The sequence below is a fragment of the Jaculus jaculus genome, chromosome 2 (assembly GCF_020740685.1).
Source record: "Jaculus jaculus isolate mJacJac1 chromosome 2, mJacJac1.mat.Y.cur, whole genome shotgun sequence".
NCBI classification, from domain to species: Eukaryota; Metazoa; Chordata; class Mammalia; order Rodentia; family Dipodidae; genus Jaculus; species Jaculus jaculus.
The window spans coordinates 168,508,225-168,527,149 of NC_059103.1; the positions used below are offsets into that span (position 1 = coordinate 168,508,225).

Below are 18,925 nucleotides of genomic sequence, written 5' to 3' on the forward strand. Positions count from 1 at the left end.
AGCCCACCCCCAACAATACACTTCCTCCAGGAGGCATTAATTCCCAAATATCCATCAGCTGGGAACCTAGCATTCAGAACACCTAAGTTTATGGGGGACACCTGAATCAAACCACCACAAGGTATGATGGGGTGGCTCTTTCTTTAGGATCTGCATCTATCTGAAAAAGAGAAGCAGATTCTCCAACGGAGAGTAAGTTAGCACCAGATCAAATGAGATAACCCTTACTTTTTTAATAGAGAGTTCAATAGGTGTAGGCCCTCTTGTACCCCATGATTGGTGGTAGCTTGATATTGGAGAGTGGGCTTATGTTTGGCTATGGTTCTGACTTGTTTCCTAGTTTCAGCTATGGCTCCCGTACCACTAAAGGAATCAGTTAGCTGAATCAAGAGCAGTTGGTTCCTCACCATGGCTGTGTGCCACTATTGTACTTGTGTGGGCATCACAACAGGTTATTTGCTGCTACGTAGGTTGGACCATGACTTGCTTGGACAGATATTGGTCATTTCCCCCAGTCGCCTATTTAGCACCTTCTGGCACTAGACACGCTGACTGTCTGGGGACTGACTGACTCCTGGCTTCCAGCCATGCCGTTCCATTTTCGTGTCAGCTGCATATCGTGTCTTCAGCAGTAGGGTCTTACCACTAACCTTTGGTGGGTCATCAAGTACTCTGACAGAAATATGTCATTCTTTTAGGAAATCTTGTAGGTTTCTCTGATCAAAAGCTCATTGTGGGTGATAGCCCCATGCTGGTACTGGGAGTTACAGGTCAGTGCCCACTAAGAAAATGAGGAAAAAGATAACTTATATACAAGAGTTAGGGAGGAGAGATGGAAGTTGTAGAAGATTTAGGTTAGACTTGATCCTACCTTCTCCAGTGTCTTGTGGTTCAGGTGTTTCCTGTAAGGGCCTGGTGAAGGTTCAGCCATTTTGTCTGCCTTTTAGGAAGTAGAATTTTATGGTGCCATTGCTGTTTGTGTCTAGATTAGTGTTTCCCACCCCTTCAATGCCCTCTCCTCCCTCGCCATCTCTCCTAGTGTCTAGTCCATGAAATGCTTGCTGGGTATGTAAGGTATCTTGGGTAGATTCAGGTTAGGTGCTGTAGATGAGTGAGACTATGTGGCTGTGGTGGTTTGGTTCAGGTGTCCCCCATAAACTTAGGTGTTCTGAATGCTAGGTTCCCAGCTGATGGAGATTTGGGAATTAATGCCTCCTGGAGGAAGTGTAGTAGTGGGGCCTGGCTTATGGGTATTAAAGCCAGTTTCCCCTTGCCAGTGTTTGGCACACCTTCTGTTGCTGTGGTCCATCTTATGTTTGCCAGCGGGTGATGTCCACCCTCTGCTCATGCCATCGTTTTCCCCTGCCATCGTGAAGCTTCCCCTCAAGCCTGTAAGCCAAAATAAACCTCTTTTTCCCAGAAGCTACTCTTGGTTGGGTGATTTCTACCAGCAATGCGACCCAGACTGCAACAGTGGCGATTTTTTTCTGATTGTTAGTTCCTCATTAAGTTTTTGATTTTGGTTACTCTGTTCTTCATTCCTAAGTTTCTGTTTCCAAATCTGCCATAATCTTGTTTTTTTCTAGTTCTTTGTCAGGTTTCTTCTGGCTTTTTCTTACCTCCTTGATTATCAAGCAGAGCCACTTTAAATGGAATGTCTGTTACCTTCAACATCTGTGGTTTCTGGTCCTTGTTCTCAGAGTCATAGCTTCTCATTGTACTTGGGAAATTGACAGTGTAATTTGAATTTGAGGCATAGAATGATGTTATCTCTCTCAAGAATTGTCTTTACCTCCCCCTTCTTTTTTTTTTTTTTTTCTTTCTTTTTTGAGACAGGAACTTGCTATAAAGTTCTGGATGGAACTCACTATGTGGACCAGGTTGGCTTGAAACTTCTGTAGCTCCTTCTGAGCGTTGGGAGTACAGGCCTGTGCTTGGCTTCACTAGCACTGGTTTTAATACTAGTATTACTCATACTACTTTAATTCAAGTTGAATTTATTGATGTTAATGGTGGTCAGTTTTGGACTCAAATATCTGAATTGATTTTTTTATATTTTATTTTTATTTATGTATTTGAGAAAGAAAGGGAGAGAGAAAGCATGGCCATGTCAGGGCCTCCAGCCACTGCACATGAACCTTGTGTAGCTGGCTTACATGGTTCTGGGGAGTTGGACCTAGGTCCTTTGGCTTTGCAGGCAAATGCCTTAATCACTAAGCGATCTCTCCAGTCAAGTGTTTTTTTTTTTTTTTTTTATTTGTTTGTTTGGGATTTTTGTTCGTTTTTTTGGATTTTTTGAGGTAGGATTTCACTCTAGCCCAGGCTGACCTGGAATTCACTATGGAGTCTCAGGATGGCCTTGAACTCACAGTGATCCTCTTATCTCTGCCTCCTGAGTGATGGGATTAAAGGTGCGGGCACCACCATACCTAGCTCCCAAGTGTTAAAAAAAAATGCTTTTATTTATTTGAGAAAGAGAATGGGCCCTTCCTTCTTGCCACTGCAAATGAACGCCAGATGCATGCACCACTTTGGCTTCACATGGTTACTGGGGAATTTAACCCTGGGCTGGCAGGCTTTGCAAGCAAGCACCTTTAACCACTGAGAAATCTCTCCAGCACTTGAATATTTTTATTGTTCCTCGACGAAAGTTCTTGAAAAGAACAGGGGTCAGACTCAGGCTGTATGTTTGTGTTTGAGATCCAAGACACGATTTAAGGCTGATAAAAAAAAAAAAAGCACTTTGATCTCTTTCTGGGCAGAAGTTGAATTTTTTTTCTCGATGGAAATCATCATTGTCAAAACCAAGGGAAATAAAAAGCAGTGTGACAGCACAGAACAGTTCGTACACAGCATACTAACAGAACCCAAATCCAAGAGCGCAATAGCCAGGAGAGCACGAGTAAGCCTGCGCAGTGTTTCCGGCAAAATTAGCTGCAGCCGTTACGTAACCTGCTCTGGCAAGCCCACCACTTTCCTGGTCCTCATTTGTGGTGATATTTCATTCTTGGTCAGAACTGATGATCCGGTGGTTTCCATTCTTTCTTTCGGGAAGTTCCTCTTACCCAGTGTTCTCTGGGCTTTAACTTGTACTTGACCTCTTCCATCCCACCACTTCTAACAGCTTCAGTGGTGAGGGTGAGTCACACTCCCCTTTGTGCAGACCCGTGTCCTCTTGATCACTCTTGTATTCACTTCATCCTTAAATTCCCATGGAACTGTTGAGGTTTCATGTAGTAATACAGAAAAAAAGAAGGCAGACTTCTAATAGAAAGCCTCCCCCTTTGGTGCACAGGCACAGGGTGAGTCATCTGTGTGATAGAGGAGCTCCTTCCATCCACGTCTGCTTTATCTGGAGGGCTGGGGCTCCAGGACTGAGCTCTTGAAAGTGTCCTAGGACTTGAGGCTTTGGGGTCGGGCACAGCCTGGCAGGAGAGTCAGGACACATTCTGGAGAGAGGAACACAGAACCAGTACCCAGAACTGTTGTTGGAGGCAGACCATGTCCGAGACTAAGAGGGGCTAGTAGAAATACACCAGCTGCTAAAAGTGGAGGCAGAGAAAACAGTGATGGTGTGAATATTAAAGCCGAATAAGAAGAGGAGAGGGCTAGAGGCCAGGTGGAGCTGCTAACAGCAAGGTTACCCTGACATCAGGCAGGAACTTGCAGCCCTGTGTATCTGCAATCAGCCTTAGACCCTCCCAGCAACCTCTTATTTCTGATAATGGCTCAGTCTTGTTCTCTTTCCTTCATCTTGTCAGTTCTGTGTCTCTGGAGCGTCTCCTTGGCAGTCAGACCTTGTCTCCACCGCACATGGCACCACAGATCAAAGCACATGAGAATTAGAGATGATGTGGATAAAACTTATCTGCTGGCAGAAGTCTCCAGAGTGGGTTCCTGTCTGTTTTAACTACCCCTCTCAGTTTGAGCTACCAAATGGAAGCTCTGTCCATGTTGTATCCCATCTTATTAACCTTTAGGCGTAGTATGAATAAATTGTTTAGAAGAGAGCCTCACATCCCTGTCCTGGCTTTGGAGACTCCCCATCCTCCTGCCCTCTTCTGCACCTCCTCTTTGAGCCCTAACAGTTTCCTTCCATCCCCCACCCCACCCAAACTGAACTTGCCACTGTCTGCAGCACACGGATGCCCTTGCTCATGCTTGGAAATCTTTCCCGTGCCTCTTAGGCTCAGTATCCCGCTTTCTAGCCTCTTCCACATACCATCACCTCTGTTGTGCTTCTCTAAACACTCATTGTTTGGTGCTTGTGCTATTTGATCACCTGGCTATATATTAGTTATTTTCTTATTGCTGGAACACGTACCCTACTAGAAGTAACTCATGGAAGAAAAGGGTTTATTTCAGCTTAGTTTTGGGGGAATTTTTTTTTTTTTTTTTGGTCTGTCTCTTTTTTTTTTTTTTTTTTTTTTTGAGGTAGGGTCTCGCTCTAGCACAAGCTGACTTGGAATTCACTATGTAGTCTCAGGCTGGCCTCAGACTCACAGCAATCTTCCTACCTCTGCCTCCTGAGTGCTGAGATTAAAGGGATGCACCACCACGCGCAGCTTTGAGAGGAATTTTCTGGCAGGAGCGGACAACTGATGTCACATAGTCACAAGGAGGAAGTAGAAAAGCTGAAAGTGTGACAAGTGGGCCTGGACTATAAAGCTTGCCCTTATTCTTCCTCCAGCAAGGCTTTGTCTCCTAAAGATTCCATAGTGTTCCCAAACGGGGACACAAACTGGGGATTACATATTCAGACACAGGCTGTGGGAGACATTTGTTTTGTTTTGTTTTTTTGTTTTTTACAAGGTAGGGTCTCACTCGAGCCCAGGCTGACCTGGAATTCACTATGGAGTCTCAGGGTGGCCTCGAACTCATGGCGATCCTCCTACCTCTGCCTCCAGTGTGCTGGGATTAAAGGTGTGAGCCACCATACCCGGTTTATGTGGGAGACATTTTATATTCAAACTATCATCACTATTTAATCTGAGATTCTGAAACCCTGGGGAATTCTGGAGTTCAGCAGAGCACACAATGTACTGCAAGCTGTGAGCAACATTGCAGGGGATAATAAGTAGTTGATTAAGAGCCAAAGGGGCAGGAAAGCAGCTACTCAGCACTGGCTTAGGTGTTCTGGAAAATGGTGATTCCAGGTACAAGCTTTCATCTGTTCAGTGTGTTGAAGTGTGAAAAGCAAGGGAACTAATTAATGTGGCTGTTTCATGCTAGGGATGGTGTAGATGTTTTCCACGTAATTCACTTACTTGACCTTTAGTCACATGGCATTCTTCTTGTGATATTCTTCATTAGCTTCTTGTTAGATTTAACAGTAAAATCCAATCTGTGATCAGCAGGGTGTGGCGGCTCACACCTTTAATCCCAGCACTTGGGAGGCAGAGGTAGGAGGATCACTGAGTTCGAGGCCACCCTGAGACTACATAAGTGAGTTCCAGGTTAGCCTGGGCTGGAATGAGACCCTACCTCAACATCCCCCCCCCCCCGAAAAAAAGTAATTTCTGTTAATAGGGCCACAGGATTCTTCAGTATGTCTTTATTTCCCAAACCAGATTCACATTACTTCCTCTTTCCATTTAGTCTTCTTCTCCTCCCATGCCGGTTAGCTTTCTATCACTGTGCCAGAACACCTAAAAAACCAACCTGAAAGAGGAAAGGTTTATTTTGGCTTAGAGTACAGGTTTAAGTCCATGGTTGGTCTGGTCACTGTTCTGCCTGGGTTGAGGCAGAACATGGCAGATGGAGTGTGGGAAAGGCTTTCAGGAAGCAGAGAGAGGGCGTGCGCGAGTGTGAGCTCGGAGCAGGGAAGAAATGTCCTTCGTGGGCTTGCAAACTCAAATGACCTACTTTCTCTAATTAGGCTTCACCTCCTATTGTTTGCATTAAGATGAACTAAGGTATGAATCCATAAATGGATTAATCCATCGATGAGGCTAGATAGAGCTTTCATGATCTAGTCATTTCCCAAAGGCTCCATCCACTCTGAAGACATTGCTGCATTGAGTACAAAGCCTGCAACCCAGGAGACATTGAAGGTCCAAACCATAAGACCTTCCTATCCCACCCCTCCATTCAACCTTTGGCCATGGACCACAAATTTGTGCAGTGGGCGGGGGGTTCTTTCTTTTTAAAACAGGGACTTTAGTAGCCCAGGCTGGCCTTGAACTCCTGATCCTGCTTCTCCCTCTTGAGAGTTGAGATTACACTGCTATACCTAATCTGTGAGGTACTAAGGTCAAACATATGCATGCTGGGCAGTTACTCTACCAATTTAGCTACATAACCAACCCAAGACACATTTTTGTTTATACACATTCCTGTATTTTTATAATTTTCTACATGCCTGTTTCAAAGATAAGGAGGGTAGAGGGAGTGAATTGCAAAGAAAACATGACAGTTTATCAAATTATGTCTCTGCTTTGTGGGGCAATTCTGTACCCATGTGTTCTGATTAGAACTCTAAATAGACTTTGTAGTGAAGTAACTCAGATTTTTAGAGAGAACAAGAAATGGTAGTTCTGATAATAAGTGGGGAGAGAGACTGAATTTTCACTACCCTTTCTACCTGAAAAAAAGTAACCCTTATGCTTCAGTATCTGTTTAAATCTGTGTGTGTGTGTGTGTGTGTGTGTGTGTGTGTGTGTGTGTGTGTGTGAGAGAGAGAGAGAGAGAGAGAGAGAGAGAGAGAGAGAGAGAGAGAGAGAGATTGATTGATTCTGGGAAGTCACTTCTTACTATAATTTTTTTCAAATATAAACTGTATTAGACAATTTGGGAAGTCAAGAAAGGAACAACAATCCAAGACATAAAAGAACCACTTGAAATTACCTTATTAAAATAAATTCTGGAGTAGATTACTGTTGCAGTCGGGTTTGCCTTGCTGGTAGAAATCGCCCAACCAAGAGCAGTTTCTGGGAAAAAGAGATTTATTTTGGCTTAACAGGCTCGAGGGGAAGCTCCACGATGGCAGGGGAAAATGATGGCATGAGCAGAGGGTGGACATCACCCCATGGACAACAGAAGGTGGAACACAGCAACAGGAGGGTGTGCCAAACACTGTCATCGGGAAACTGGCTATAAAGCCCATAAACCCGCCACCACAACACTCCTCCAGGAGGCATTAATTCCCAAATCTCCATCAGCTGGGAACCTAGCCCTCAGAACACCTAAGTTTATGGGGGACACCTGAATCAAACCACCACCATTACCAACTAACCTAACTATGTGAACCTCTCTTGTAAGGGTTGTTAATAAAGGGCATTTTCCGTTTGTGGGGGGTTATTCATCTTTCCTCTGTGCTTTGAGAAGAGTAAGCCAGTTGTATGTTTCAGAATTTGGGGAAAAAGAAAAAAGCCCAGCCTCAGCCTGGGCCTCACCTAGAGTCTAGAATGCTTGCTTTGGCGCCCAAGTATTTATTGTTCACGAAGGACAGATGGGAAGAATAAAGGACATAGAAATGCCGGGGTCAAATGGTCAGGATTTTACAGTTGGTTGGATGTGGAGGATGAAGACAGTGATTCCAGAGATAATGAAGTTACATGCATGAGCAAAAGGCTTGAAGAGGTGAGGCCTGGGAATTGAAGTTACTGGAGTCAAATCTGTTCTCCAGTTAACTTTCTGATCTTGGTCAGTGTTCTTAACCTGTGGGCCTTAGTTATCTGTACAATGAGGATCACTTAGCACCTGCCTTACTAACTTATTGCAGAGTTTGAGAGAATCTACACAGTATTTAACGAGGTCTGGCTGTCATCCATCTTTAATTACTAGTGGTGATACTTATTTTTTTAATACTTATGTATTTGCAAGCATAGAGCGATAGAGAAGAGAGACAACAGGCACGCCAGGCCTCTAGCCACTACATGAACTCCAGACGCATGTGTCACTTTGTGCATTCAGCTTTACCTGGGTACTGAGGAATCAAACCTGGGTCCTTAGGCTTTTCAGGCAGGTGTCTTGTCTTCTGTGCCAGCTCTGCAGCCCTGTGATGCTTTTTTAAATATAAGGACTAATTTTTTTTTCAATTTTTTTATTCTAAGTATTTTATATATTTAAGAGAGAGAGGAGAGAATGGGGCCACTTTAAACAAACTCCAGATGCATGTGCCACCTTGTGCAACTGGCTTACCTGACTACTGGGGAGTCAAACCTGGGTCCTTAGACTTTGCGCTAACCATCTCTCCAGCCCCCTGATACTTATTTTTTAAGGTAGAGAACACAGGAGGATCAGAAGTGGGAGACATTAAGGAAGTAGCTGAGGGCACTGTACTTAGCAGAAGCTGAGGTAGGGGCCTGTGGTAGATATAGTCACTTGTGCCTCTGCAGAAGTAAGGACCCTGGCTCTGGCACCTAACTGCTTTGCATTCATTCCCTGAAACTTATCTGGGTGGTCTCAAGGTACTCATGGATGTATGAACCCGAGGAAACTTCGTTTGTTTACTCTCAGTTCATCCACGTGTGCGTGGCTGAACGGGGGAATTTATGCTTTTTCCCACCCCTGACATCAATCCTGTGATGTACCAGTTACTCCCCGTCCAGGGCACACAGCCCAGGGCTAAGGTAGAGGTGGGGAGAAGCCATGTCGGGGAGAAGCAGATGCAGAAGTTAAGCCACATGTGTGATCTCTTCGACCTTGTGTCCTAGGGTTCCTTATTGTTCTTTGTTTTTGTTTTTTTTTTTCTCCCCCTACTATAGATCATCAATGCTGTGTTCCTGTTGATCTTACTGAGCACTCTGGCTGATCCAAACCAGTATCCTTTTTCAAGTTCTGAGCTCAGAGGGGACTCTGAGTTCATGGATGATGCCAGTAAGTATATCAGATCACAATCGTTTGGTATTTTGGAATTTTTTTTGCAGGTCAGGGACTCTGATTATTTTCCTCCTATATTACAAACATTGATTCCAGGGCCCATTTGAGCAGCTATTTTAACTTTTTTTTCCTTTCATCATTACAAATCAAATCAACAAATATTTATACCCATGTTCTGCCTCTGTTCTAAGTGTAAGAGTCTAGTTAAGATCCCTGTCCTATCCCATGTAACATAATTTCATTCTTTTTTCCCTCCCTCCCTCCCTCTCTCCCTCCCTCCCTCTCTCCCTCCCTCCCTTCCTTCCTTTCTTCCTTCCTGTTTTGCTGCTTGTATATTTTTGACAGAGAAAATGTTACATGAACTTTTGAATATAGTTTCACTATTCATTTGTGAACTACAAAACAGACAGATCTTATATGCATGGCTTTGATTACATGGGAAAATTGTACTTAGAAAAGCATTCACATAAAGATATTCTATGGTTACAAAATACCAGCTGTGTACTGATGACATTAAGAATTAATACTTTCCACTTTCAACACTTACCAGAAAGAACTCTGAAATGATTAGGTAAAAGGTCACATGGTGATCATGTTGTAATTTTGAATAAATAAATTACTTTGCTTGCTGTAGGTGTGTATGTGTGTGCGTGTGCGTTTGTGTGTGCGTGCGCGCGCGTGTGTGTGTGTGTGTGTGTGTGTGTGTGTCTTTAGATGATATTGACCCCAAGTTGTCTTGAAAGAGTGAATTAGGCATACAGTGTGCATTTGCAATATCAGGGTACCTTAGACTTACAATGTTAAAACAAAGTGTGTAGGTCTAGGCAGATGATCTGTAGAGGAGTAGATCCCACTGAGTCTGTGTAGCCATGAAAGATGGGTGGCCTGGCTTATTTTTAATTTTGTTTTTATGAAGCAGGGTCTTATAGTCCAGGCTGGTCTTGAACTCACTATGTAGTCCACAAATGAAAGACTAAGTAGGGATTGTGGATTTTTATCCTCAGGATGAGACAAAGCATAGCAGTTAACCTTCTCGTTGATGGCACAGAACACCCAGTCAGAAGCACCTTATAGGAGGAATGCGTTTAGTTCAGCTTATGTTTTTTAAAAATTATTTACTTATCTGAGGATGGGGAGCAGACAGAGGGAATGGGCACAGCAGAGTCTTTAGTCACTACAAACAAACTCCAGATGCATATGCCACCTTGTGCATCTGGCTTTACGTGGGTGCTAGGGTATTGAACCTGGGTCCTTAGGCTTTGAAGGCAAATACCTTCAAATACCTAAACCATCTCTCTAGCCCTAGTATCCCCCCTTACTCTGGGTTTCAAGACTATAAAATATACAAAATGTTTGGTTGTCATTTTTTTTTAAAATTTTTATTTACTTATGAGGTGGGGGCACATGGGCACCAAGGCCTCTAGCCGCCGCAAATGAATTCCAGATGCATGTGCTATCTTGTGCTTCTGGCTTATGTGGGTCCTGGGGAATTGAATCATTTTAAAATAAATTTTCTATCACCGTTTTTTAAGGTAATTTGAAGTTAGAAGTGGATTTTTCCCCCAGTTCTGGGGATCAAACCCAGGGCCTCACGCATGTGAGGCAAGCTCTAACAACTGAGCTGTCTCCAGCCTTGGGAAGAAGTTTTAAATGATGCTCCTGGTTCTGTCCGTATTGAGTGATGAATCCCATCCCTTGTTCCACTTGCCAGAGATTCAGCTGGGCAAACGCTATCTGGCAGGAGAGGCTTAATTTAGCTGATTTCAAAGGCTTGTTGGTACTTAGACTTTAGAGTGATAATTGTTTCCTAATACCTTAGATATTCTAGTGCACTTGAGGTTTCTCTCATGTTTCATGTATTTGAAAAGTTCAAGTGAATGCTTTTTAAGATAATATTTATTTGCAAGCAGAGAAAGAGAAAATCAGTGAATGAATTGGGTGCACCAGGGCCTCTATGCATTATGTGGGCCCTGGGGAATTGATCCTGAGTTGGATTTCTTTGCTCTTTATGTGTCCTTTTTATATGTTCTTATCTCCCCCCCCCCCTTTTTTTTTTGTTTGTATTGTTTTTTTTGTTTTTCTAGATAGGGTCTCACTCTAGCTTAGACTGACCTGGAACTCTCTCTGTAGTCTCAGGGTGGCCTTGAACTCTGCGATCCTCCTACCTCTGCCTACCAAGGGCTGGGATTAAAGGCATGTGCCACCACGCCTGGCTTCCCCTTTGGTTTTTTGAGGTAGGGTTCCACCTTAGCCCAGGCTGACCTAGAACAACTCACTATGTAGTCTTCAGGGTGGCCTTGAACTCATGGTGATCCTCCTACCGCTCCCTAGTGCTGGGATTAAAGATGTATGCCGCCACGCCCAGTTTTTTTCTTTTAATAAACTTGTAGGTTAGCTGGGCCTGCTGTCTCTGGCCTGTAATTCCAGGTACTCAGAGTCTGAGGGAGGAGGATTGCAAGATCACAGCCTGTATGGGTTAACACAGTGAGCTCAAGGCCATCTTGGGCAAATAGCTACTAAGTATGACCAAGTAGTTAACTCAGATATGATTAGAATAAAATAGTCCTTGAGATTGGTTCATCAGTTGCTTCAAATTATGATTGAAAATTATGCAAGCTAATTTAGTTATTTTGTGTTGCTGTCTTTTTGAGTGTGGCAGCTAGCTGAAATTTTTGTCTAGAAGAAGCAGGAATTTCTGTTTCTCATGTGATCCTTTTTAAAAATGTTTTGGTAGGAGGTGATCAAAATGGAGTATGTAGGAAAATCCATTGAGATAAAGAAAATTCAGGGCTGGGTGTGGTGGTGCATGCCTTTATTTATTTTTATTTATTTATCTGAGAGTGACCGAGAGAGAAAGAGGCAGAGAGAGAGGGGTGTGAGAGAGAGAGAATGAGGGTGCCAGGGTCTCCAGCCTCTGCAAACAAACTCCAGATGTATGTACTACCTTATGCCTCTGGTTTACACGAGTCTGGGGAATCGAGCCTTGAACCGGGGTCCTTAGGCTTCATAGGCAAGTGCTTAACCACTAAGCCATCTCTCCAGGCCCTGGTACACGCCTTTAATCCCAGCACTTGAGAGGCAGAGGTAGGAGGATCGCCATGAGTTCGAGGCTACCCTAAGACTACATAGTTAATTCCAGGTCAGCCTGAGCCAGAGTGAGACCCTACCTTGAAAAAACAACAACAACAACAACAACAATAAAAAACCCAAAAAGAAAAGAAAATTCTATTCACAATTTAATGTAGCAGTCTTAACATTCCTGTTATAATACATTTTTTTAAAATTTTTATTAGCATTTTCCATGATTATAAAAAAATCCCATGTTAATTCCCTCCCTCCCCCCCATATAATACATTTTATAAGTTGTACATTTTTGTGTTATGAAAATTAACTGTTATGTATGCCCTCCATCTGGCTGAGCTCAGCCCAAGGCAGCCCAGTTGCTAGCCAACACAGATTTGCCTTCTGGGGCAGAGAGCCGCCTGAGCCAAAGTGGTTTGGGAAGCACATGGGAGCACCCGTGGCCATCAGCTGCCTGCTGGGGTGCTGTGCTTAGCTAGGCTCATCATGCGCGTCACCTGTTCCCTTCCTTTGCCTACGAGGATGCTATTTAAAAACTGCTAAGGGACTGGGAGACGGCTCATCCTGTGAAGCCTGTGCTGCTGCAAGCATGAGGACCTGAGCTTGGCTCCCCAGCGCCCGTGCAGTGCTGGACACGTGGACAAGCGTCTGTCATCCCGGCATTCGGGAAGCAGAGATGGGACAGGCTGGCTAACTAGACTAGCTAAACCAGTGAGCTCTGGCTTCAAGTGAGAGCCCCATCTCAATGAGTAAGGTGCAGTTGATAGAGGGAGATGCCCAACCTTGACCTCTGGCCTCCGCATGCACCCGCACACAGACAAGCAAACAAAACCCTCTCCAAAGTTGAATGTGGATGCAAAAAGTGGCTCAACCCAGATGCATGTGCCACCTTATGAGCATGTGTGACCTCGAAATGCATCACCTTGTGCATCTGGCTTATGTCGGATCTGGGGAGTCAAACATGGGTCCTTAGGCTTCACCTTGACCGCTAAGCCATCTCTCCAGCCTGCATCTGGCTTGTACATGAGTACTAGGGATTCAAACCCAACCCATCAGGCTTTATAAGCAAGTACGTTTCAAGTGCTGAGCCCATCTTCCCAGCCCGTGAATAAATTTTATTCATAAAGAAAGGTCTATCTTTGTGGAACTTTGACCTCCAGACATGTCACACCATCGCTGTCTTGAAATCAGAGCAATTATGATCAGCCACATGAGACCCTCACAAGGTCAGGCCTAATAGCATTTCTTGGTGGAAGAGGGGAGGGCTCATGAGGGGCAGGAGGCCCCTCTGCTCCCAGAGAATAGACCAACTGCTGGTGGGGAGGGAGACTTTCAGCTCCAGCAAGTTAACGCCAATAAAACTCATTGGACTTGGGTGCCAAAAAAAAAAAAAAAAGTGGCTCAAGCTTCTGCCATTTGTTTGTAGCAGCAAGAGACCCTGGTGCGTGTACACACACACGCACAAATATGCACAATTTTTTTTTCTTTTTTTTTTTTGGTTTTTCAAGGCAGGGTCTCACTCCAGCCCAGGGTGACCTGGAACTCTTTATTTTCAGGGTGGCCTCAAACTCATAGCCATCCTCCTACCTTTGCCTCCCGAGTGCTGGGATTAATGGCATGCGCCACCACGCCCGGCTTACACAAATAAATTTTTTAAAATTTTGTTGAATTTAAGCATAAAGTTATTAGCAATCCTGAGTGAACTTTGTATTTCTTTGTTAAAGAAGCTGTGTGTGTACGGCACGTGGATATGCATATGTCTGTGGGTGTGGGCTCACACATGCTCCGGTGTGCATGGAGGTCGGAGGACAAGTTCAAGAGTCGGTCCTCACCTTCTGCTGTGAGGCAGAATCTCTTGGTCACTATTGCGTATGCAAGCCAGACCATGAGCTTCAGGTTCTTCTGTGTCTGCCTCAGTCGTGGGCTCACTGCTGTGTCCTCCCTGCGGGCTCTGGGACCCAGGCTGAGAGCGGCAGGCTTGCACAGGAAGTGCTTGTGTCCGCTCAGCCATCTCCCCAGAACTTCAACTCACACGGACTATATTAAACTTTCTGTTTTGGGGAAATATATTTAGTATCTTATTGCTTGTCCTCCCCCAAGCTTTCAACTAACGAATTTGGGTCCTGTAAGCAGGCACTTCAGCCTAGGTTTATGTTTTCCCCTGTGGGTCTTGAGGGGTTTGTATTTTGCTTTGTGAGAAAACTCAAAATACTTTGCTGCACTTTTTGGCTTACATGGGTCCTGAGGAATTGAGCCTTGAACTGAGGTCCTTAGGCTTCACAGGCAAGCGCTTAACCACTAAGCCATCTCTCCAGCCCATCAAATATCTTTTAATGGCCTGGCTTCTATAAAATTTTTTTCTCACAAAGCATACAGAATTGTAAGTTTAATTGTGTGATATATATGTATAATATAATTATCTAGAATTTGGAGACCACTAAACAGGAAAAAGTAAGCTTCTGTCTGGTTTCAAGTTAAAGAAATTGCTGCAAACTAATGAGCTCTGTGGATGACAGTGAGTACTAATGTTTAGCTACTTTTACATGCGTCTCCAGCACTTTGAGCCACCGCCTTCACAACTAGGTAGCATGCTGGAAACGATGGCCAGCCCAGGTCCTGCAGGCTATCTCAATCTGTTGCACAAGCTCAACAACCTTGGGCAGGTTACTTGTCTTCTTTTAGTCATCCTTTTCTTCTTCAAGATAAGATATGTCTACTTCCTGCTGTGAGGAGTATCTGAGAAATAAAGGAGGGAAGGGTTTTCTGTTGCTTAAAGTTGCAGAGGGCTCAGTTCATCACTGCAGGGTAAACATGGTGGAGTAGAACAGATCACATCAGAAAGGCGGGGAAGGAGAGACAGACAGACAGACAGATACAAAGTGACTGTGACTGCTCTAGTAGGCCTTGGGCCTTTCCCCTTTTATTCCATCTGGACCCCAGGCAGATGGGATGAAGCGTCCCACACTCCAGGGACTTCTCCCCTCCAGTTAATCTCTGCAGACACCCCCAGAGGTGCTCCAGCTGTGTGCTTCACTAGTCTTCCAGGCACTTGTCAACCCAGCCAAGGTGACAGTTCAGACTGTCACAGGGCATGGAGTCCACTCATTTCACTGAGTGAAGAAACAGTTATCTAGCTCACTGGGGAGGAAAGACACACTGAGACTAGAGATGAGGAATGAAGGCAGGCAGTGGGCCTTCTGTTGGGACCATGGTTTCATGTAGGAAGTCCAAGCTTGATTCCTTCACTGCTTGGTATGCGAATGGCAGCTCTGGATGTATCCATGTGTGCTTATACACCCGTGAACAAACAGGCTTTCTTGACATTTAAGGAGCTATTTAGCCTCAGTTTTTGCTTGTAAAATGCATCCAAGTTTTTCCCCTCCCATTGATCCCACAAGAATATTATGAGGCATGTACATGAAATTTCCTGGTATACATCTTCCCTCCCAAGATAGAAGCATCATAAGATTAAAGTCTAAAGTCTGCAGGCATCTTGAAAGAGACACACGCCTAGTAATGAGGAGTGCACATCTTCTGAGGCTGTAAGCCCATTCATTTTCCTCCTTTGAGAGGCTGTTAACTTCAAGAGTCAGCAGTGTCCTCATGAATTTATTGTCCATCAACAATGAAACGTTTGTTTCGATTTTTTAAAATATTTAAAAATTATTGGGAACCCTAGTGCCCATCATATTAACTGTCAGTATTTTCTGGGCATTGGGTCAATCAACTTAATTGCCTAGGTACAAGCAGGACTTTGGGACAAATCTTTCCTTTGTGCTGTTTGGTTATACTTGTTGCAGTCTTTCTCCTTAGTCCCTCACACAATTCCTTACAGAGCACTTCTTTAAAAAATCTTGAGTTGAAAAAAAAATTTATTTATTATTTGAGAGAGAGAAAGAGGCAGATATATACAGAATGGGTGCTCCAGGGCCTCCAGCTGCTGTAAATGAACTCCAGACTCATGTGCCACCTTGTGCATCTGGCTTATTTGGGTCCTGGAGAATTGAACCTGCCTTAACTACTAAGCCATCTCTCCAGCCCTGGTTTTGATTTTTTTTTTTTTTTTTAAATGTGGCAAATGGTCTTTTGTGGTATATTTTGTGTCACTTTTTTGTTTGTTTTTGTTGTTTTGTTTTTTTCAAGGTAGGGCCTCACTGTAGCCCAGGCTGACCTGGAATTCACTATGTAGTCTCAGGGTGGCCTTGAACTCACAGCAACACTCCTACCTCTGCCTCTGGGATTAAAGGTGTGCACTGCCACACCCAGCCTCTGGATCACATTTTTTGTTATGCCTTTTGTTTTTATATTTGCATGAGGTACCTGTGCTCCTCTTCTACCTTTTTCTACCTTTTTTTGTTGTGGGCTCTCCTGGCTTAATCTGCCTTGTCATGGGCGCATTGCAGTCACAGATGCATGGACCATTTTGCATCTGGCTTTGTGTGGGTGTTTGGGTTGGCAGACTTTGCAAGCATGTGCCTTTAACTGCTGAGCCATCTCCCTGGCTCTTCCCCCCTTTTTAATGCAGGGTCTCATTCTAGCCCAGTTTGACCTGGAACTCACTTTCTAGCCCAGGCTGTCCTTGAATTTACTATGATCCTCCTACCTCAGCCTTCCAAGTCCAAGGTTTAAGTCACCACACCCTGCAGATAGCAAATGTTCTTTGTTGCTATGTCTGTACTTCTATCCTAGAATGTTTACAAACCTCCCCTTTAGTCTTATAAACCTGCTTAAAATGTTCTCTTAGCCCTGAAGCCGAGGAAAGAGAGGCTCACTCCAAAACTAGAATTCTTTCCTTTGGATAAAAGCTTGTTCAGAGTGAAAAGAATACAATACAGTATATTAGAAAGAACCAGAGCTTTGACATCCTAACATGCTGTCTCAGAAAGTTGTATAATCTGTTCAGCAGGGACAAAATCATCTTCCAGAACACCTAAGCATTTGTAAATATGCCTTGATGTCAAGTGCTGATACTTCATTGCTCCCTTAGCCTGAGGATGAGCTCCCATTGCCTTTAGAGACCTCGTCATGCCACATGAATCTACTTGTCTCTTCTTCAGATACAGACTTCCCAAATGAGGGAATGTTCAGTTGGTGTCTACTGTGATAGCATTGTTCCAGGTCAGCCCTGCTCAGTACTGCAATCAGAGCATGTCCAGTAAAGTTTCTAGTAGTCCCATTGACAGGAAAAAGAGAACTAGACGAGATTAATTTTAATTATTTTGTTCAACTCATTATATTCAAAACAGTATCATTTTAGGATATCACCATTTGACATTCTTTGTACTAAGCTCTTGAAATCTAGATTTAATTTCAGCCACAAAAATGTGGCTAGTAGCAGTTAGAATGGCCATTTCTTACCTAGATGATGGGTTTATAGTAGTGAACAGATAATGTCCTTTTTTCACCAATAAGCTTTCTGTTTTGGCAGGGAGCCGCTAACACACTAGTAAACAAATAGAAATAAGGTAACAGTGATGTGTGCTATACAGAACACCACACTGAGGGCTTGGGAGATGACTGTAGAGGTTAAAGATGCTTGCTTGCAGGGCCTGCCCGGCCAGGTTCAGCTTCCCAGTGCCCATGTAAAGCCAGGTGCATAAAGTTGTGCATGCAACTGGAGTTCGTTTGTACTGGCAAGAGGCCCTGGTTTGTTTGTGTTCTCTCTCTCTCATAAACAAAAATATTTTTTAAAAAAATAGAGAATATCCCAGTGTGGGGATGGTGACTAGGAGAGAGGGTTGTACTCTGAAGTGATGGCTTCTGGGGACCAGACCTAAAGGGGGATTCCAGGCTGGAGAGATGGCTCAGTGGTTAAGGGCTTGACTGCAAGGCCTAATGGCCCTGATTCAATTCTCTGGTACCCATGTAAAGCTAGATGCACAGTGGCGCATGTTTCTTGAGTTCATTTGTAGCTGCTAAAGGCCTTGGTGTGCCCATACTTACTCTCAGTCTCTCTCCTCTCTGCTTGCGAAAAATATAAATATTTGAAGCGGGGGGGGGGGGGAGCAGATTCCATTCATGTGGAAGCTGTGAACACAAGGCCCTGTGATAGACAGTATTGGTGGTATTTGATATTAGTGATATTTGATCATGGCTGTATTAGAGCCAGGAAGAGCAATGAGGCCGATGAAGTGAGTAGAGTCTCTAAAGGGACATCAGGGCCTTCAAAAGAAATTAAGATTAATTATGAGTTTAGAAGCTATAAGAAGGTCTTAGAGTCACAAGGCTTATGAGTATATAAAATACAAATTAGATACCTAGCTGGGCATGGTGGTGCACGCCTTTAATCTCAGCACTCGGGAGGCAGAGGTAGGAGGATCACCGAGAGTTCGAGGCCACCCTGAGACTCCATGGCGAATTCCAGGTCAGCCTGAGCCAGAGTGAGACCCTACCTCAAAAAACCAAAAAAAAAAAAAAAAAAAAACCAGATACCTATTCAGAGATTGAAGGAATACATACCTAAGTTAATTATTCATATAGTTCAGTACACTAGAAGGTTTTTTGTTTGTTTGTTTTTGTTTTTCAAGGTAGGGTCTCAACTTCAGCCCAGGCTGACCTTGAACTCAATGTGATCCTCCTACCTCTGCCTCCCGAGCGCTGGGATTAAAGGCGTGCGCCACCACACCTGGCTCTTTTTTTTTTTTTTTTTTTAATGTCTGTAACCCACATCTCTTTCCCCCTTTGCAATCACTTACCTGTAGTCACTAACATAACTTAAGGAGACCATCTTTTGGGCATTTCACTTCTGTTAGCTCTGGTGATTTACTTATTGTTCACTTGTAATTAGTTTATGAAGAAAATGAGGAAAAGACTCAAATTTAAACAACGGATCTACTACTCACTGCTTTTATTTTTTTTAACTTTTTGACAGACATGTGCATTGCCATTGCGATTTCCCTTCTCATGATCCTGATATGTGCGATGGCTACCTATGGTGCATACAAGGTAAGCAGCTGCAGTGAGAATCTAAAATGGTTTATGGTAAGGAAACAGTTGTTCCCACCTTCCTCTAAGACTCTTT

At 43.8% G+C, this 18,925-nt stretch overlaps 1 protein-coding gene across 1 annotated transcript in view; it reads left to right on the top strand.

Moving 5' to 3' along the window:
* The window catches only part of Laptm4b (lysosomal protein transmembrane 4 beta), a 66,407-nt gene that overhangs the window by 19,193 nt on the left and 28,289 nt on the right, over positions 1-18,925 (top strand). Inside the window, exons 2-3 of the mRNA XM_045143359.1 lie at positions 8,709-8,820; positions 18,776-18,849. Of these exons, the coding sequence (XP_044999294.1) occupies positions 8,709-8,820; positions 18,776-18,849 (186 nt within the window). The remainder of the gene's footprint in view (positions 1-8,708; positions 8,821-18,775; positions 18,850-18,925) is intronic.